Here is a 20,487-nt window from a genome sequence, read left to right as displayed (position 1 = left end):
TACTCATGAAAGCCTCACAACATCCCTGTGAGGTAGGCTTGTCGTGTGTAATTATGTGGTGGTTTTTCAAAAATTAGAGATGATGCTGTTTAAATAATCAATGCTTGCTTGAAGACAGTGATTTTGATTTCCATATTCAGGCACAAAATGTGTTGGGTGCTACCATGATTCCAGTGTATTTGGAAGACAGAATTGTCACTGTTGAGGCAGGACGGGAATGAAGAGACTCTGACTCAGAAGGCTGTAATAGTAAAACTCCGATTTATTCAAAATACACTGCTCTTTTATACAGAGCTTCATGAGGACCAACTCCATTGGTTCTGAAGTGAAAACCATCCAAAGCATTGGTGCAGAGTGCTTGACGCACAGTGATAGAACTTAACTGTAAACAATGTGAAAAACAAGAGATACAAAGAATTATTTACATTCTTATCCAGCTCTTTCCCAGGCGTCTGCCTGGCTAGAAACTCTCTGTTTCTTTCTTTGACTGAATCCGAATCCCACACAGAATAGCATAGAAAAGTAATGGAAATAAACAGGAGTAACTGAAAACCAGCAGTGAATTGGTTAAAGTGCAGTTCTAACCTGAAAACTTACAGTATAGAAAAGAGCATCAGGGCCTTCTAAGGCTGTAGGAGCTCAGTGGCCCCTGGTGAGATCCTGCCCAACAAAAAGTATCTATTTCAATGGTCAACTTTGCAAATGAATGTGTAACAAACCAAGGGGTCCTCCTGGCTGATGGGACTCAACCACTGACTCTCTGCTCAGCAGTTCCCACAAAGGAAAGCAACAAAGGATCTTGCAGCTTCTGGCTTCAGGATTATTGCAAATCATGTCACCATCTGAAAAGATATAGCACAAAGGCCAAAAAGTGGTCCAGGCTGCAGAACTAGTGGCTAGGCTAATGCAGAGACATGGAAGTCACAAATCCCATTGTACCATGAATCTCAGAGCAGAAGTTGGATAAAGCACAGGGAAGTGCAGAGTTTGATTCTATCTGGAGTGAAAGATACTTCTGTGTTCAGTGGGCTCCAGCCTGCTCCCACAGCATGCAAGGTCAGGACAGTTTTCTTTCAAAAGACATGGTAGAAACATCTTCACACCCTCTATTTCAGCATTGTCCTGTTAAAGTTACAGTAAATTACATTTACTTTCATTTCACTGCTGCAGTGGTACAGGAACAAAAGCTTCCCTATGGAGCAGTGACATCAAAGGTTTCTTTATGTCTCTGAAAAGTATATGCTGCAAGTAGCAGAAGGGAATAAAATTGATGTATCAATTTTTTTTAAAGAGCCTTCAGGAACTACATCCACATCATGGCTATATTTCACGCAAATGCTGCAATGTGTTTTCCATGGGCACATCTATTCATGCACAAGGAACTTGCTCTGAACGACAGAGACTCTGCAGCAAAAAACATCAAAGCTTATTGCAAATCTTGTCTGGCAGGCTCACTTCCTTGAAGAATTCCCAGCTAGTGAGGATGTCTTGGCAGAGGTCATGCTTGTGTGACTCTTTTGGGAGCCTGGTGGCTGTGAAGCTTGTTTCTTCTTGAGCACTGGAGTTTTGTTCTTGCTTTTAAATACCTTATTGGGGTCCAGCTTGTTCACAAAGGAATCAGCTTCTTCAGACAGTAGTGCTGTGTTGATGGTTATGGGTTTATACATGTTAAACCATTGCTGAAAGGCAGGATAGTAGGGAAGGAACAGGTTAAATTCGAACTGCAGTTAGACAATTCCTCCTTGCTCCCCATCTTCCCCAAGATTTGAGCTTAATCCTATGCCACTTATCAGCTGCAGTTTGCAGGACTTGGAAGAGTGCTTGTGATAAGAATACACAAGGCATGGCTACAGCCCCAGTCCTGGAACTGCATTCGAGATACGGAAGAGGAGAACCAGACACAATCCTAACACTAGCTTTCCTGCAGTGTGACTCCTACCAAGAGCAAATCCTGATTTACACCACAGGAGGAAAAGCAAAAGGAGGGGATGAAACTAAGTGACATTTATTTTGATTCAGATAAACAGAAAGGATTAAGAAAGCCTTTGGAATTTAAATGTGCTTATAAACTGAAAACCAACTGGTTGAATTTCTCAAAATGTAACCTTCCCTCTCTTTACACATAAAATAATGAATTTTTTTAATATCTTACATAAAGAATTTTGTGTTTGTTTGTCTTATTGTTTCTATTTCTGATTTTCTATTTTTCTATCAACAAAGCCTATTTTTCCATTAACAAAAAATATTGTAGTTATGGTATTTCAAATCACAGTGAAACAGTCAGCAAAGTGTTGAGCAGGACACAGAGAAGTTCAATACCAAAATATAGATAATCATCTATTAATGTACTGCTTAGTGGAAAACAGCTTTAATATATCCCCTTGAAAACTTTTAAAAATTATAATGGTTAACAAACTAGAAGGATTTTAACCAACAGGGTTTGCAAATGATTAGGGAATATATGAATGATTCCTCTTAAGGTTTGAAAATATACTGAATATAATAAAGTATTTATAGCAGGAAAGTTACAGAAAGGCAGAGCACCGTGCCACATACACAGCTTTGACTGATAAAGTCCAGTGCAGTGTAACAGGGAAGGCATCAGGAATGAGAAGAACCAAATTCTACAGCCACTATTTGATGGGAAATCAGGAGTGATTTTAGTAATTCTGATGTGCACACAGGACCAGGGAATCTCACGCTGATAAGACAGGTCTTGTGTCTGGGTGAAGTGCAGGACACTCAAGTCTCAACAGACCTTGCCAAGGTGCACTGACACTGTGCTGGCTTATGAGCTACTGTAAGTTCAGTAAGATCATCAGCTCCATTCCCTCATCTCTCACAGCATGGAGGCAGGGATAGGGCTGAAGGCCCAGTCAAACACAGAAGAAGAGCAGAAGCCTCTAATAGCAGGATTTTGGCATGGCAGAATAGTAATTTTAATGACAATAGTAAGCATCTGGAATCCTCACCAAGCTTTATGTAGATGTTTTCTTTAACTACCTCTAGGACTTTAAATTGCCCTTTTTTTGGGCATAATTTTGATGAAGGTGCAACTGCTGAGAGAAAAGCAGGGCTAACACAATATTATTAAATTCAAAGTACTGTGAAACAAATGACTGCTAACATGTTACAGGGAAAAAACTTGTGGTCCCTTCCATGGCTCACCTGGGAGGCCCCCCTGAAAAGACACACAGCTTGCCAAAAGGTAGGAAAATGTTTTCCCAGTCTATACTTATGCAAAATACTGACAGGCTGGACTCTGCTGTCCTACCTTGGCCTGGGGGCTGACTCCATAGCTGGTGAAGGCGTACTGCCACTGTGGGAGACCCAGGTGGGTGATGAGCAGGCGGTAGTAGGCTGTGAAGGTTTTGGTGAGGAAATGCCAATACAGAGCTCTGTCCAGGAACCAGATCTCTGTGTCTGGAGAGACCACTAGAATAAAACAAGCACAAATACACTGTTGCTTTGCAATATTAAGCTTAACCCCTAGCCATTGTAAGGTGGGAGGACACAACACACTCATCAGATGGGCTGTTTTATGTATCTACAGGGTTGTTCCAGCCCAGGTGCAGGATCCAGAACTTGTCTTTGTTAAACTTCATATGGTTGGTGATTGCACATCTCTTCTAATTTGTTGAGGTCACTTTGCAGGGTCTTCAAGGGATACATCAACTCCTCCCACTTTAGTATAATGGACAAACTTAGTACCCCTTCCAGTCCTGCGTCCAAGCTGTTCATGAAGACACTGAAAAGCACTGGGCCTAAGATGGAGCCCTCCAGAACTCCACCAGTGACCAGCTGTCAGCCTGATGTGATAACTATTTACTATTTAGCCCTATTTACTATAAAATTTTGTGTCCTACCCATCATCCAGTGTTCACCCACTGCATGGTGTATTTGACTAGCTGTGTGCTGGACAATGAATGCTATGCTGTTCTTTCACAATCTGGGAGTGACATGCTACACGGAACATTCTTAGACATTAGCAACTTTGTAGTATATGTTCAAAGTACAATTATGGCAAACATTTATCTGCCCCACAAAGTAAAAAGCAACTAACTCAATTGTCAGTGATCTGGATTACTGAATAGTCCAGAGCCAGGAAGTCATGGTAGTATGTTCTGCCAACAAAAACATATTTTGCAAAATCTTTCCAAGTGATCTAATATTTTTCTGGTGGTGACATTCTTTGTAATATAAAAAGAAGGTTTTTTTTTTTCTTGTGAGATTGAGATGCTGAGCACTGTCATTTAAACAGACATTGTTGACATTAACACCTGTAACCAATGCTCCCTTCCCTTGCCCAGGTTATCCAATGCATGTGCTGAAATCACTTATATGGGGAGGCAAGAGGCCAAGGACTTCCTGCCATGGCAGTTGTAGTCACACACGGTGAAATGCACAAAATAACAACCCAAGATTTTTCTTAAGAAGCTATATATTGCAATTGTACAACCCTACACAGTAAACACACATACATCTGTGCACTGTGTCAGATGACAACTATTTTAGAAGTGCCTTGGGTGTTTCACTATTCTTTCACTGATAAAAGTTATCTCTGTCAAAAAGAACATCTCAGCTCCCATTTCTCACCCTCCCATTAACCCTTCCTCCCACATTTTGGCCTAGTTAGCACCTGGAGACCCTGCATCTGTACACAAGGTGGAAGACCCAGTCTAATTCTGTCTCAGCTTTTTTTACTATCTACACTTTGTTTCTAAGCAGAGTTATACCCTTTCTCATCAAAATGTAACAGCTTTGTTCCAAGACATGCAAGTAACCAGATTAGTGGAGCTCTCTATTATTTCAACTCAATTGTCTGTAGGTCACATGTGAATACTTCCCTGTTTCTATGCACACAGAAATCATAAGTTATAACTCAGACTCCAACACTAAAAGGAGTGAAAATGTTAGATCTAGTTAAGATTTAGCTCCTAACTTCAGTGGAGACAGGACATCCCAGTAAAAGTTTCACTTAAAAATTGCAAAGAAGATCAAAAATACAAGATAACTTTCCACATGTGGCCTCCAGATAGAATCCACAACAAGAGATGGCTAACTTTTCTTTTTTCAGTCTTACCTGGTTCAGCATGCTTATAAACAAGACAGACTTTCCCATTCCCATTGCATGGGTCTAATTCAAAGATAAGACTACGAGAATCAAAGTGTGGCTTCTCTGGTTTGTCTCCATTACCTGAAACCAAGGAAAAAGATTATGAAACATGTTTGGAAAACTGACTGTGACTTAGTTGCAAAGAGTCTATCTGTTTTATACATTAATAAATCAGTTGATGAAGAGCTGAATCAACCTATTACATTTATACGTCTTGGAAATGATTAAGTTCCCTAAGTTTAAAATAAAAACAAGCAAAAAAAACCCAAAAAAGTGAGAAAAAAATTCATCTCTGTTAGGAAAACAAACCAGAGAGTCAAAATCAGATGGCTGAAAATAGATAAGCTGACTTCTATTTCCTCCCTGGCATTAAGCAAGTCAAGGTTTACAGATGTCACCCCTGAGGTTTGTCTGATCTTTTCTTAAAGTTCTCCAGTATTAGAGAAGGCACAGGCCCAATCTCTAGGTACTCAACCCAAATCCATCACTTATAACTTAGAAGTTTTCCTCATGGATCCTGACTCTTCCCTGCTACAACTGAAGCCCATTATTTCTGTTGTATATATGATTCCTTTTTCTGTCCTGATCATTTTTTTCTAAGGACAGGGAGAACAATTTATTGTTTTTCTCTTGCAACAAGACTTCAGTGAAATTGCAGAGATAAATATTTATCCATACATTCCAGTGTGACATCAGCATCCTTCTCAACAGCCACATCTGACTCTTACTCAAGACCCTCAACCATCATTGAGCATTTCTAGAAGATCAGGGCTGCAGCCAAACTGGAATGTCAAAACTACTTTCAGCCACACTTAGAAGCTAGAATATCTTATGGACAAGATTGAAACCAAATAGTATTCTTTTAAGAAATTGGTGTGACACCTGGCTATGTTCTTATCCTCTTGATTTTGCCAGCTGGATGTGAGAGCTCTGACAAAATGAGTGGGCTTTCTTTTTCTTTTTTATTCTCCCCAAATAGCAGCATTCCCAGCATTTTTTAGGCAGTGTAGCCTCATAGTTATATGTACATACTAATTCCAGCTGTCTTCACTACCAAAGCAAAACCTGTTATCTTTTGTTCATTTAACACCTTAAGCACACAAAAATTTTGGAAGCTGAATCACTGGGGCAAGGCTCAGGTGAAAGTTTGCACAGGGAAAAGGCAGAATAGGCTGTTAAAAGAGGATGCAAATAACACTAATCCGCACTACATTCACAGCATACAGACCTACCATACAGCCAAGGCTGTAGGGAACTAATAAGAAATATAATAGATCTAGCCCAGGAGACAGAGAGTCACTGAATCATAGAATGGTTTGGGCTGGAAATGGACCTTGAAGATCATCTTGCTCCAACTGCCCTGACATGGACAGGGACACCCTTCTCCAGACCAGGTTGCTAGACCAAGTAATCCCCATCTACCTGGAGCGATTTTTTCTGTTGCTGTATGGAAGGGACTTTAAAGATCATCTTGTTCCAATTTACCTGCTGTGAGGGATAGCTAAGGTGCTAAGAGAATTGGGTTTGTTCAGCCTGGAAAAGAGAAGGCTTCAGGGTGACCTTATTGTGGCCTTCCAGTACCTGTAAAGGAGCCAACAAGAAAGATGGAGAGAGACTTTTTACAAGGATATATAGGGACAGGATAAAGGGGAGTGGGTTCACACTGATAGAAGGCAGATTTACATTAGATATTAGGAAAAAATTCTTTACTGTGAGGGTGATGTGGCAATGGCACAGGCTGCCTGGAGAAATTGTGGATACTCCCAGCCCTGGACGTGTTTAAGGCTATGCTGGATGGAGCTCTGAGCAACCTGGTGGAAAGTGTTTTGGTACACATATTTTGTGCTATATTCTAATGTAATTAGAACAAAAGGGATGAAACAGAGCAGGTTTTCTAGCCTGTTAACAGTGCCTTACCTTCCTCATCTGTGTCATCTTCCAGGTCAGCGAGAGTTGGAGCACTGGGTAGAGTGTACATAGAGGAACCCCCAAGGCGACACAGCTTTGAGACACTGTTAATCACCATGGAGCCCAGGGGCATTGGGGTATCTGCAACAAAACCAATCATTAATCACATCCAGTGTCAGGAAAGCATGGGAGGCATTTATTTTCCTCCAGACATCAACCTCTGTGGGGTGAAGAATGGTTATACCCAGCAGATCTGGACATTTAACTTAAGGCTCTACAAGAGCAAAAATGAGGCTTTTTCAAACACCGACTCCCACTTACATGTGATGCAACACCATCTCAGAGCTATAAAGGTAAAGGAATTACACTGCTGGCAAGGACTGTGCTGCAGCTGTTAGCTCAGTCCTATGAAAAATTAAAAATCCTAGCTACAGGATTTTCGCTACAGCCTTTTCCTCAGAGTTCTTTTCCCTGCTACTGCCCTTCCTATCTGAAACCACCCCATACATTCACAGCTTACTGGGCAGCGTGTCCTCTTCCACTCCATGTACCTGTTCAGGGTACATCCTCTTGGTTTCAACTTCCACAGAGGATTTTATCAACATCAACATGTGGGTGCTCCTGAAAGAATCCTACAGGACTTGACCTTCTGAGGACTTAGACTGTTACCAGACATCAAGGCAGCAAGCACCCTGTTCAGCCATGTGCCAGTGTGACGGGTCTCAGAAGACACTGCTGGATGTTTGCTCAAATAAGACAGCTGTACCAGCAGCCTTGGCCTCCGTGCACTTGTGAGCCCTGAAAACAAGACTCCTCAGAGGTCATAAGTCCCACTTGAGACATGATGGGAATCATGCAGGTGCTAAAGCACTGATGTGAACTAGAAGTGAGCAGTGTCTGCAGCGCAATTGGAGAACCCTGCCTGAAAGCAAAGAGAGCCAGGATAACAGCTGCAGAGTGAACAAACTACTTGATTTTTCCTGAACAAGGATGGAAAATGAAGCTTGGACTTTAGCTGGTGGAAAGCAGAATCAGGCTCCAACATGTACATACACATTTGAATGAGAAAGAAGTATTATCAGAGAGTGACTGTTCCTACTGATTTATGATGGGATAATGAGCTACAGCTGTTTCTCTCTATATGAACTAGAGGGAGTTAGGTATGAGGTTTAAATGACACTCCTAAATCTTAGTGTCAACAGATGGCCAGTGTATTACAGAATAAAATTTATGTAATGAATAATTAGTTTCTTGCCAGAAAGAAAGAGTGTTTGCACCTCTTCTGTAGGATAACAGAACATGCAAGCAATAGATTTTGCCCTGAGAGATGTGTATTGATTGGGCAGAAAGTAAGTTTGCAATTAAAGAGATTCTGTAAAGGAAGGACTAAATGCAATGAATTGAGCTTGTCAGTGGAGGGGAACACAGGGACTCACCATCAGTCTTCACACTCCAGGTCATCTGGAAGCCATCAGTCATCAGATAGAAGTTCTTTAAATCCTCAGGTAATACACAGGAGTTCTTCTGCAAGTTATAATCAAAGTGTAATGGGAAAATGCAGAACATGTCTCAAACTCTACGAACAACTGAAAATTGATACAGAAATATTTGCCACCAAGTTTCTTGCTTAACTCCAAGGTGACTCAAATCAGTTCAAATACCTCGTTCTAAAACCTTGAGAAAAAACTGTGTATTTCTTGGGACTCTACTAGTTTTAACAAAGGTAGCTTGGGAAAATTTCACAATGAGCTGTTAGTCATCACAAAATTATTACAGCATTGTTCCCAAACTCAGACATCATATTACCTTTTGAGATTAGCAGCCACTCCACATAAATCAGAACAACCAGCTTTTTCATATATACGGCTTACAAGAGGAGGGTTTTGCTTTAAGTGAAATCAGACTAAACTTACCTGTTCCACTAAAGGATGTATAATATTAGCACAATGACTCTCTTCTTTTGAGTGATTTCAGCTCCAAGTAGGTGTAAGTAGAGACTCAAATGCTGCACATACTCAAGTAGATTTATGCTTCACTTAACAAAAAACTATGTGTGCAAGCACATGCAAAGCCAGACTCACAAATCTGCTGGTCTGGCTTCATCCCTCCCAACTTTAGTGCATGGCTGGGACTCCTAAGCCTGCTTCTTTTTGAGCCAATGAAAGAAGCAACCCCAGTGAGTTCGAGTTTCTAGAAAACTTCTCCTATACACCTGTCTTGGTTGTGGAAGAAGTCTTTCTTTACTTAGACTCTTTAGCTAAGCTGCAAATACAAGGATGGAAGAATAAAGGCTTAATCCTCAGAACAAAAAGAAGCTCAAAGAACTATAAACATTTGTAGACACTGCTCCTGGGGACAGGATTGGCTGCAGACCAGTGACCCTCTGCTCTTGTTGACATGTCAAGTAGATAAAATTAAACAAAATGGAAACCTGCCAGTTTTAATAACACAAGCAACAAGCATGACTAAAGGAGTTACCTGTTGGTCTATTTGTAACAGTTTTAGAGAAAAAAACAGATTGACTGAAGTGAGTTCAAATTTAAATTAGTCACATTCAGGACTCCAAAAGAATCCGACCTCAAAACTCAGGAGAGTGTCCCATGATGGAAGTTCCACAATCTGTGCATGTTGACTTGTCCAAGGGCTGCACCACTCTCCTTGTGGAAAAGTTTCATTAAATAAAGACAGAATATTCTAGTAACCAGTAGTTAAAGAAAAGGAAGATGCACATGCAGTTCAGAGACCACTGCTTCACTTGGAGCATGAATTTTTTAATATCTCAAGAGAAGATAGATGTATCTATCCAGCAAGAGCAACATACCAACTCTGAATCCAGCTGCAATGCTGGCCTCTAGTCATCAGCTGCTGGCTGAGCAAGGGAAGGTGGTGGTCTCATCCTTTTCACATGACCTCCCTCCCCTAGGACCAGAACAGCCTTTCTGCCTGTTGAAGCCTTATTCACAGACACTTTATTTGGGTTGTTACAGTCTCTGTCCCCTGCTGGGGTGTACACGCTATGTAGGAGCCCCTAATCTGCCCACAACCTTGTGCTTGTTAATTTACTTTTAAAGCACATCCATTAATGTTGATTGACTGCTCCTGATGAATCCCAGACACCAATGGCTTTGCAGCTTGTAATAGGGCAGGTCACCTTACTTGCTTCATCAAGCAGCCTGGTCAGGTCCACAGGTCTTAAAGCAGATAACCGTCATGACACTGCAGAGGCCATTTTGAGAAGAATTTACCATCCTACGACAAGAGTCTGCTGATGGCTGAGGACCTAGTGGTAAGTTTAAGGCGACTAGTAAACCCCATGAACATATCTGAAGTTCTTCAAATGCTTTTAACAAACACACCTTCTCCTCAGTTCTCAATATTTATAATTTCATGCTGTGCTTTCATCACTTCCAGTTTAAAGCTGTACATGTAAGCACAGTGACTATGGCTAAAACTATGAAGAAAGAAAATATGACAGACCTGCTAATAAAGCCTCTGCAGAATACAAAAATTTACATAACACTTTGACTACATTTCAAATCCCCCAATTTCAATTAATTAATTGCAGCAGTAAAAACACGTATGTGAATGGGTCTCCTGGCTTCAGCGGGTGTTCTTCTCCAAGCAGGAGAACCAGATCCACTATGATGACAAAAACTAAGGTTTTAAAACTTCCACTGTAGTATCCAGATAAATCCTGTTACAATTCAGGCACAGCCCAATTTAGCAAATATAGCTAAGACAAGAGAAAAATCACATCTGAATAGGTTTTATGCTCTGAATGCTTCTGTTGAAAAAGATCAACATGTACATGTTTCTCCAGATGGCCACTCTCTGAATTTATTTCAGATTCTCTCAACCATGCTGGTGCAAAATATATGGGTAAAAATGCAGTACCAGAGCATGTCTGGGGTCTATAGGAAAAGGCGTGTAAATAGAAAACTTAATTAACACTCATTTCTCCATCTGATGGAAAGGATTGATTGATCTGTCATATTATGCTAAGTCACATGACCATATGACATCAGAACAGTAATCCTCTGACAACAGCCAGAGAAACAAGATGCTATATATTAAAAACAGCTTATCAAACTGTGTGTTCTTATTGCTCACCTGGTAGTTCTTAGGGTTGTGTTCTCCAGCCCCATAAAATACACAATGTCAGACTTGGCTTAACCACAGCCCTGGCAAGCAGCTGTTTTCATTCCAGTTATCTGGTTACACCCATCAGTTCATAAAACAAAATATCCCAAGTGCTTAATATGGTGTGTGAGGTCTATTCCTTTTCTTTGTTCTCTGTAATATCTCAAAATAGTCACACAAGAAAGCACAGCCTATTGAGTACAGAGAAAAATATGAGAATCTGATTTTTGGGGCCAGGACCTGATTAGAAATGGATCCAGAGCTAAGAACCCTGATATATGGCAATGCACTTGAAACACTGTTGAAACAATGCCTCTCAAGCAAATATACTAAAGAAACAGAAAGCAATCAAAACATACAGCTCTAGAAAGACTTCTCTAAAAACATGAATGTGTTTTACCCAACTTCTGGGGAGAGAATGAAGGCATTCATGTCACTTCTCAGGGCTTCCAAGAATTAGACCACATCAGTAGCCACCCTTCTCTTTCCTTAATGTCCTGCAGTTTTATGGCTGGTTTGTCCTAGCTGTCAGTGAATGTTGATGTTAATTTATGTAAGATATTGAAATGTTCTTCTTGCACCTTTCAGAAATCTGACCTGGGGGCTTCCAGGAGATCACCTTGATTTTCTGGGGCTAGAATGGACTTGATCCCCTGCTGCAGAGAACAGGATTTCAAAGTTCTCTTGAGGATATTGTTGTGCAGCCAGTTTTTCAATATGTTATAAAGCTTAAGAAGAGGGGGAGCACTGTGTAAGAAACACTACTTACCTCCCAGAAGTCCTCCAGCCTGTTCCCCATTGTGCAGCTTGAAGAAACATAGCTTTCCACATATACTGGCTCTGCTGGATCCACTTCCCCATCTTTCCCACAGTCACAGCCACAAGGCAAGCTCAAGGTAGGCAGATCCTACGCTCATGGGGATCAGGGGTGGGAGTCTTGGCTAATGTTAAGGGAGGCCAAAGATGCCAAGAAGGACTGTTGAAGGAGCCCATCCTGCGTGCATACTTGGACTCAAAAAGAGATGCTGCAGAAGCAAGGAGGATGACATTCCAGATGTGTGCTTGTGTCAGCAATAGTGTGGCCAGCAGGAGCCGGGCAGTGGCCAGCAGGAGCAGGGCAGTGGCCATCCCCCTGTGCTGGGGGCACTGGTGAGGCCACAGCTGGAATCTTGTGTTCAGCTTTGTTTCCTCACAGCAGGAAGGACACTGGGGGGGCTAGAGTGTGTCCAGAGAAGGAAATGGAGCTGGGGAAGGGTCTGAAGCACAAGTGTGGGAGGAATGGCTGATGCAGCAGGGGGAGTTCAGACTGGAGAACAGGAGGTTGAGGGACTCACTTCCTAACACCTGAAATGTACTGAAAGTCCCTGAAAGCCAGGTTTGAGTCAGGCTTTTCTCCCAAGTAACAAGTGAGAAGGACAACAGAAAATGGTCTCAGGTACCTCACTGTCCCTCTAACAAAAATGCAATTTTCTGTTTTTTGAAAACCAAAACAATAATGTGAGTGACTAATTTTCCTTCTAGCTGAAGAAAATGTGATTTAAACACTGAAGAAAAAAAGAAAATGTGATTTAAAAACTGCACCAGAGTGCCTCCTAGCAGTATTTTAGTGTAAAACCTATTTCAAAAAATTGCATGTGGAGGGGAGTAGGGCCATTACCAGCGTAATTATAGGAGTGGGAAAGATTTCTTAGGATGATATAGTTATTAGCACTAGTTTTCTGGTGACCAGGTAACTCTGTCTCTACTCCCTCTTGTACTTCTTGTCTCTCTTTCTTGGGGAAAAGGTAACATCTTAGTAGGTTTGAATATGAGGAAATATTGAAAAATCTGGTTTTTTAAAGTATAATGAACTGCTTACAATTTTAGGGGAAGAGATGCTTTACTCATGTAAATACACTTGGCAATCATACACCTTAAACATTTTTGTGTGTTTGCTGATTCTTCAGGAGCGATTTCAAGCTTGGTTTCCTGACATGTAACATTTAGCAGCTCTTTCTGCATTGGGAAAAATCTCTTCTTCTCTCCTACAGCCTTACTGCACTAATCCCTGTCATGAAGCTCAGCTTCCCCTGCAAAGCTTTATGGCAACTAAGAGACATTCAACAAACTTAAGATTTTAAAGATTATTTTAATCTCAGCAAGGTGAGATTTTAAAACCCAGCAGTATCCAGTTATATAATATCACAAACATGGCACAGCACAACTTAGAAAACATGGCTGATGGGAACAAAAAATGCAAAGACACAGCATGAATAAAATAATATGTTAATTAATAATTTTTAAAATGTTGATTTTCTTTTAAGAGCTTCTGAACACCTGGATTTTTTTCTCAGTAAAACAATCTTGCAAAACTGAGGAAAAATTGATTCCATTAAACAATAATCTAAATAATAAAGCTTTTATTTGGTGAGTCTCAATAGAGAGAAAAGTTGTTGGGGGAAAAATAATGTAGTTTTGGAAACAGTTTCACCAGTTTTCCTGCATCACAGAAAAATAGTTTGCAAATAGTTGCATAACGAAAGATGTAGAAGAAAGTTAAAAATATACTCTGACAAAATCTTGTTAAAAATCTCAGCCACGGAGAACTGATTACATACATAAGTATTGCCACCTAGTGGCCATAAATCCGATAAAAAAAAAAAAAAAAAAAACAAAACAAAAACCAAAAAACAAAACAAAAACAAAAACAAAAAAAAACACCAAAAAACCCCCAAAAAACCCCCCAAAAAACCCCAAACCAAACCAAACCAAAACATATTCAAATTCAAGAAAGGTAAGCTTCAGGAAAAATCAGGTACAAGTTCATCCTGGAGCGGCTTTGTGAATTGTTGAGTGCATTGTACTTAATCATCATGGCAGGACATTTTGTCCTGCAACTGTGTAGAGTGGGTTAGATTTACGCTTCATCTCCAGAGCTCAAGGGAAAAAAAAGGGAAAAAAATCCAGCTACCTTTCTATTTGAGATGGGGCCTTTGATTTGTCAACGCAATGGGAACTAAACCCAAAGAAATAGACAGCCAAGTCTATCACTATTAGAAGTCCAACTCAGCTGCACTCATTTACTTCCACAATTGAGTTAGTCGATTGCTGAAATTTTGTTTTGGCTTCTCTTGAATGAAGTGCTTCAGCTACAGCATTTGTTTGGCTTTATAAGAATAGCTCAGTTTTGAAATAAACCCATTTTAGTTTAGAAGAGAAGCAGCACCTAAAAATGAGAGGAATGAGCACCATGTCAAGGACAAGCAGTCCTCTCCACTCAACAGAAGAATGAGCAAATATCACTCTGTGTTCCCAGAGCTGAGCTGGCTTACAGTCATGGTGCTTCAAACTTTCCAGCTCAGTTAGCACAATACTTGAACAACAGCTACAGGAAACCAGGGATTGGTTTACACAAACCTGAAAAACAGGACATTTCTCCCTGACCACAACTGCTGACTTCAGGACAAGCTTCAGTAAGTAACACAGAGGTTTACACCGCATACATTCCAAACTGGAATATATATATATAAATATATATATGATGTATGTTCTTGATAAATGTCACTAATTGGAATAGGGCATTACCAAAACTAGTGCAAGACTTCTCCTCATTGTTTAGGAAAAGTAGTAAATGGCAAGGTGCCAAAGGGGAAGGTATTTCATGCAGTGGTAACAAGAGCAGTCTCTTGGAGCAGCTGCTTTAGGCCACAGCCAGGGTTAGAACAGAGGGGGGATGATTTCCTCAACTCCATTCTCTGCCATGTCCCTTTCCAAAGGCCAGAAACTCTACTGTCCAGCTCTACTGTCCCATCCCTACACAAGCAACACCTACAATGCAGTTACTCAACCATGGCCATGGGATTATGAAGATACGTATATTCCAAAAAGGGAGTGAAAATGCCAAGAGTCACACAACAGTTTTCAGGAGCCCTCTGATCACACAGACTGATGCAGTAAGGTCAAATAAAGCAGAGTGAAGGTAGCATTTGTCCTTCATAGTCTTCTAAAACAGGCAATGGGACATGCCCTAGCCAAAAGATTAGGCTGGGTAGTCAAAGAGGAGGTGAAAGAAAAGGATATGAGAAATTGAAGCAAATGGCTGAGACTAAAATGAGAAAAAGATAACTGAAACAAACTGGGTAGTGTTATCTACTAGCTTGAGGTCTTTACCTTTAATGGCCATGGATAATAAAGCACTGCTTTGTTTTGTTTGAAAGGGAGTTGGAAAAAGTTTTCAGATCTGAGTCAGAAAACTGTTTGCTCCCACTGAGTCACCTCTGTAGCTGCCTACTACAGTTATGTGGTTTCTTTTTAGAGCTTTCATGCTGAATGTGCCCACACTGATGATGTTTCTTAGATGAGGTGCATGTGACAGCCTGAAAGAGTGATACCTGATTAAGAAAAACCCAACAACACCTGTTCAGACTACACTGTACATCAAACTTGGTAACAAGCTGTCTCATGAACACAAGGTTGCCATTGCATTTGACATTCTCCACAGGCTGCTGCACATTCAAACTGACCTCACTGCAGTTTTATCAGGAAAATACTCACTTGCTCCCAAGAGATGATTGTGTGGCGTTCAGCTGGCTCCTTTTCCACAAAAGTCACTTCAGCAACTCCTGGGGAAGTCTCTGAAAGGAAAAGAGGAGCATGTTTGCATCTGGCATGGGTGACACCAACACTGTGAGACAGTCAATTTTGCAAATTAATGAGTGACAGCCAGGGAGAAGGCATTAATGATTGCACACATTGTGCTGGTGACTGAGCAGTCACTTTCTTTTGTCTGTAACTGTACTTTGCATCTCTTGGCATAAGGATGTCTAGTGCTACACTAAATGTTATTCTTTGATTTTTTTATACATGTAAAAATGTGCATATATGCACATATTGTGATATATCTACACATACACTAATTTAGTGGGTGGCATTCCTGCCTAGGGTGGGAGGGGTTAGAACAAGATGATCTTTAAGGTCCCTTCCAACTCAAACCATTCTATGATTCTATGATGCAAGCACAATTTGTCTTCAAGGCATCATCTTTTGCAGAGGTTTTATGGAAAATTAAAAAAAAAAATCAGTGATGGGTTTTGAGGCAAACTCTTACAAGGGAATACATCTTTATTTGTAAGCATGCCCTGTGGTTTTTATTGGGTAGGATATCCTCACCTAGGAACAAGATGCAGTGCAGTGCTCCTGTGAACTGCTAACAATCCTAGTCCACAAGTGCAGGCACCCTTCAGCTCTGGATTCAGTGGGTTTGGACAGACACAGAAACCTGATCCTGCTGAAGGGATCTGTATGACCAAACATCAGTTCTCTGAAACCGCAGCTGGACACAGGAAAATTTGCTACAAGCACTGAACTTCTATCAATCTATAAAAATATTCTGAATATTTTATGGGAAAGAATGTAAGATACTAAGTCACATGCTGCTTTCAGGTGTGTGATAGCAGAATAGACTCATTTACAATTACTATTTTATAATGTTTTATGTCACCCACAGCCAAATGAAATAATTCCCCCTGAGATAATTCTCTTTGGATCAAGTCCAGAAAGACTACTAAATTGTTGTGGGAACTGCAAGCCCAGCAGACAGGGCCTTGGAATAGAAGTGATAACTATTCAAGGCTTTCCAGCCTGGCTCTGCTGTGAAAGTATTGGCCCCTAAAGCAGTCACACACATTACAATTGCTTTCTGGTAAAACATACACAGTGCACCAGACAGGAAAAGCAGGCACTAGAGAGCTTTGGTTTGTTTTTTATCTTCAGTGCCAGGCTTTTAATTCGCTCAATAGCACTGTCCTTCTCTGTTCTGTGGGTGGAAGACTGGCACTCAGTTTCAGCACTAAACTTCACTTCAGTTGGAAATACTGATTGTTACCTCGTCAGATAATTGAAAAGATAAAAACATGGCATCAGATAAACCAACTCCAAGTTAAAGACATTAAAAAAAAAAAATAATAATCATACTTGGTCACATAGGTAAATTTGTCTGGCCAAGGGGGACCCCCAGCATACAGAAGACTGATGTTTCACCAAGTTTGACTTCTGGTAGGTGGGTCCAAGGCAGAGTGATCTGTCTCTTACTCAAATACAAGCTGTCTGAACAACTGAGTGGAATCAATTACCTAACTGGTCTTTTCCATCTAAGCTATGCAAACCTTATGACAAGTTGAGGAGATTATAATAACAGGGTAATTGTTATTTCTGTGATCAAAGAAAACAGAAGGGATGTTTAATTCATCATGCACAACATCTTGGCTGGGATAACAGAAGATTAAATTTTGTATCAGTCAAGAAGATGTCTAGGAATGAGAGAATTCAACTTCTAAAGAGGTTTGAACCAAATCCAAGATCAAAAGAAAGAGAAATTCCATCTTAAAAGCCCAATTATAATATTAAAAATATACTGTGGGTAAACTGAAGACCATGTTTAACAGATGTGTGTAGGTATGGACAGGAGCACCATTGAACATTTGGGTAAACTTTGCAATGAGTTGCTTTTCCTTCCAGATGGAAGAAATGAAGAAGCCGCTTTAGTGGCATATAGATACATGATAAAGCTTAACTTCTTCAGACTACACCCTATAAATTAATCTGAATCAAGATAATAGTAAACTCTGCCCTATTTTTAAGACATTTCATCTGGAAGCTCCCAAAAAACGCTTTGCAGCATTAATCAGAAATAATCAATGTAGTGATGTGACACAAAGCTGAAACAGGAAATCACAAGATTTTCAGTCTTTACAGTACTGCTAATACTGCCTGTAAGTTGGCTAAACTCTCAGTGCAATTTTAAAATATTTTAATAGTTACATTCTTATCTAATAGAAAGTGGTAACAGTGAAGTATGGTTCTGTCTTGGGCAGTCCAGCAGAGCTAACACCTTCCATGCTGATTTAATTATGAATAATAAATTTTTCCGGAATTTTCTATTACTCACAGACCTTCAGAAAAGTGAATACTAGCAATGGGAAAGATCTCTCCCTTTTTCCCCCTTAAGGTATAGCCTCCATAATGCCTGTGAGAAATATCCCTTCTTGTAGGGACTTCCACAGAGACTAAAGTTAAAAAAAAATCCAAACCAACAAAACAATGACTGATTGTACTTTATGTTAGGCAGAAAATAGCAACTGACTTCATGAGACTTTCCAAAAGATTTAAAGTGAGATAGTTTCTAGTAGTAATAAATACAGAGCAAGGCGTCATTCTGAATGAGATACCCTTGGTTATTTGAAAGAAACAAGCACTGAACAGACTGGTAATACTTCCGAATTAGCTAAACAATTCTAATTAATTTGGTGGCACAGTTGAAATGCCTTGGACTACTACTGGGAAAAATGTGCCAAATTCCCAGAAGGTGTGGAGAGACAGAGAAAAGAAGCGGAGTAAAACATCACTGTGATGGACATTGCTGTATTGCACAATTCAAGTTGTCAGAGACGCAGAGAGAAAAAGAAGAAAACACAAACCAGGAAACACCTTCCACCTGAAAGGGATGTTGCAGGACTTTCAGAGCCATATCTGCACTGCCATGTCGTGCCGGTGCAGACAAAACACCTACCCAAAACAGCTTATATGGCAACACGACATTTGGACACAGCTCACATCTCAAAGCTCTCACACACCTGATGGTGGTGAAAATGTGGGCGGGCTAGTCCTATTTTTTAAAAAGAGCTACTTGAAAGAAGCTTTTGCTATGATGATGATCATCAGTTTCACTCACAGAGTAGAGATAGCATCACCCTGACCTCAAAACTAAGAAAACAAACAGGAAAAAAATCCACCCATCCCCCACCTCGAGAAGTCCACTAGTAAGTCAGTATGACAACACTGATCAGAGATTGAGGGTGAAATCCTGTCCACACTGAAACTCAGAGAAAGAATTTAACCCTGATCTTTTAATCTCATCTGTCTGAGCAGCTACCCAAACCCATGTGCCACTGTAGATACATAGAGGTTACCAGGTGAAACTCACTGTCCTGCAATGCTGCCCTGGGATGAGATAATAGCAAAGCTCACTTCTGGCTCTAAAATTCCCAGGAAGAAATTCCAAGACTGCAACTTGTAATCTTGTTTCACATGTTTAGGATAGAGGTACAGCTTTTCAGCCTTACAAATAAGAGAGTCCTGTGCTCTGTGCTGCTGAGGTATCAAAGGTCTAATGCTAAAATCTTTTGCACACACAAATACTTGAAGAAATCCTCGTGATTCCACCGATATGAGTAAAGTTTTGTCTGAGAATACTTCCTTTGGATGCCTTGCAGTCCTGCTGAATTCAGAGGGAGCTGAGTGGATGCAAGAAGGCTCAAGATCTGAGCAAAACCTACAAATGACAAGCAGGACATTTTGTAGAACAAGTCTAAATGTGGGAATGAGCTGGAGGGCAACTATTTATGGGGATCTGATCCTGAGCAGATTCACAAATTGGCCTTCTATCAGAACACTGCACCATGCTGAAAACCCCTCCATGGGGCATGCTTCCTGCTGACCCCACATTACCACAGAGAATCAAATTTAGGCGCTATTTACACAGGAAGATTGTGTGGAGACCTCACAGGAACATTTCAATATTTGGAGGGGGCCTACATGGAACCTGGAGAGGCACTCTTCATTATGAATTGTAAATGAGATGACAAGGAGTAATGGGTACAAATTGAAAGAGGGGAAATTTGGTTGGGGCATTAGGAAGAAAATGTTTATTTTGAAGGTGGTGAGACACTGGCAGGTTTGCCCAGAGAAGCTGGGGATGTCCATCCCTGGCAGTGTTTAAGGCCAGGCTGGATAAGGCCTTGAGCTACCTGCCCAAGGCATCAAGGCTGAGACTGGATGATCTTTGCGGTCTCTTCCCACCTTTGAACATTCAATGATTCCATGATTTTTCATAAAACATTACCTTCTCCTTTTCTGGTGTTTATGAAACTCTTAAAGTCAAGAGATTCAGGATTCCTGCCGCTGCTTCCAGAAACAAGGATATGTCTGTGCATGTGCACAGGCTGCTCAGCTGCGCGATTCACAGAAGGGGCTGTGACAAATGGGTGGCTCCCCCCGCCCCCGGCCTGCCCCCGCCCCGTGCGCTGTAGCTCAACACCACTTACCCAATATCCTTGTGACGCCCAAGGTGAGCTTGTCCAGGTAGGGCTTGATGCCGGCGGGGAGTTTTTCCTCCATCCTCCGCGAGACCCTTCTACCTCTAACCAGCCCGACAGACACAATGCTTTTCTGGCCTTCCTACTGCTCCGTAGCCACAGAGCGCGCTGGGAATAATAGTTCTTCCGGGCGGTGCTCTGATCGGCCCATGGCGGCCTCAGTTGCTCAGAGGACCACGATTCCCGGCATGC

The 20,487-nt window shown here is 41.0% G+C and overlaps 1 protein-coding gene across 3 annotated transcripts; it reads right to left on the bottom strand.

Annotated features, from left to right (window-relative positions):
• Window positions 1–242: 242 nt before the first annotated feature.
• On the bottom strand, window positions 243–20,454 carry TPGS2 (tubulin polyglutamylase complex subunit 2). 3 transcript variants are annotated; one of them, XR_012053122.1, is made up of 8 exons: window positions 20,245–20,454; window positions 15,698–15,777; window positions 8,461–8,548; window positions 7,034–7,165; window positions 6,602–6,697; window positions 5,084–5,197; window positions 3,275–3,435; window positions 243–1,679 (listed from the first exon to the last, which is right to left on the bottom strand). XR_012053122.1 is itself a non-coding variant. In XM_030258720.4 (8 exons), the coding sequence occupies exons 1-8, from the start codon at window positions 20,315–20,317 to the stop codon at window positions 1,452–1,454; spliced, it is 957 nt and encodes a 318-aa protein (XP_030114580.1). In that variant the 5' UTR covers window positions 20,318–20,434; the 3' UTR covers window positions 243–1,451. The 3 variants fall into 3 exon arrangements, 2 of the variants coding, with proteins under 2 accessions (XP_030114580.1, XP_002188380.1); XM_030258720.4 differs by lacking the exon at window positions 6,602–6,697 and adding an exon at window positions 9,602–9,678 and having other exon boundaries at window positions 15,694–15,777; window positions 20,245–20,434; XM_002188344.7 differs by lacking the exon at window positions 6,602–6,697 and having other exon boundaries at window positions 20,245–20,423.
• Between the last annotated feature and the right edge of the window lie 33 nt (window positions 20,455–20,487).

This window comes from Taeniopygia guttata, chromosome Z, assembly GCF_048771995.1.
Source record: "Taeniopygia guttata chromosome Z, bTaeGut7.mat, whole genome shotgun sequence".
Lineage (NCBI taxonomy): Eukaryota > Metazoa > Chordata > Aves > Passeriformes > Estrildidae > Taeniopygia > Taeniopygia guttata.
Note: the sequence above shows the minus strand (reverse complement) of the source record. Positions and strands in the feature narration are given on the sequence as shown.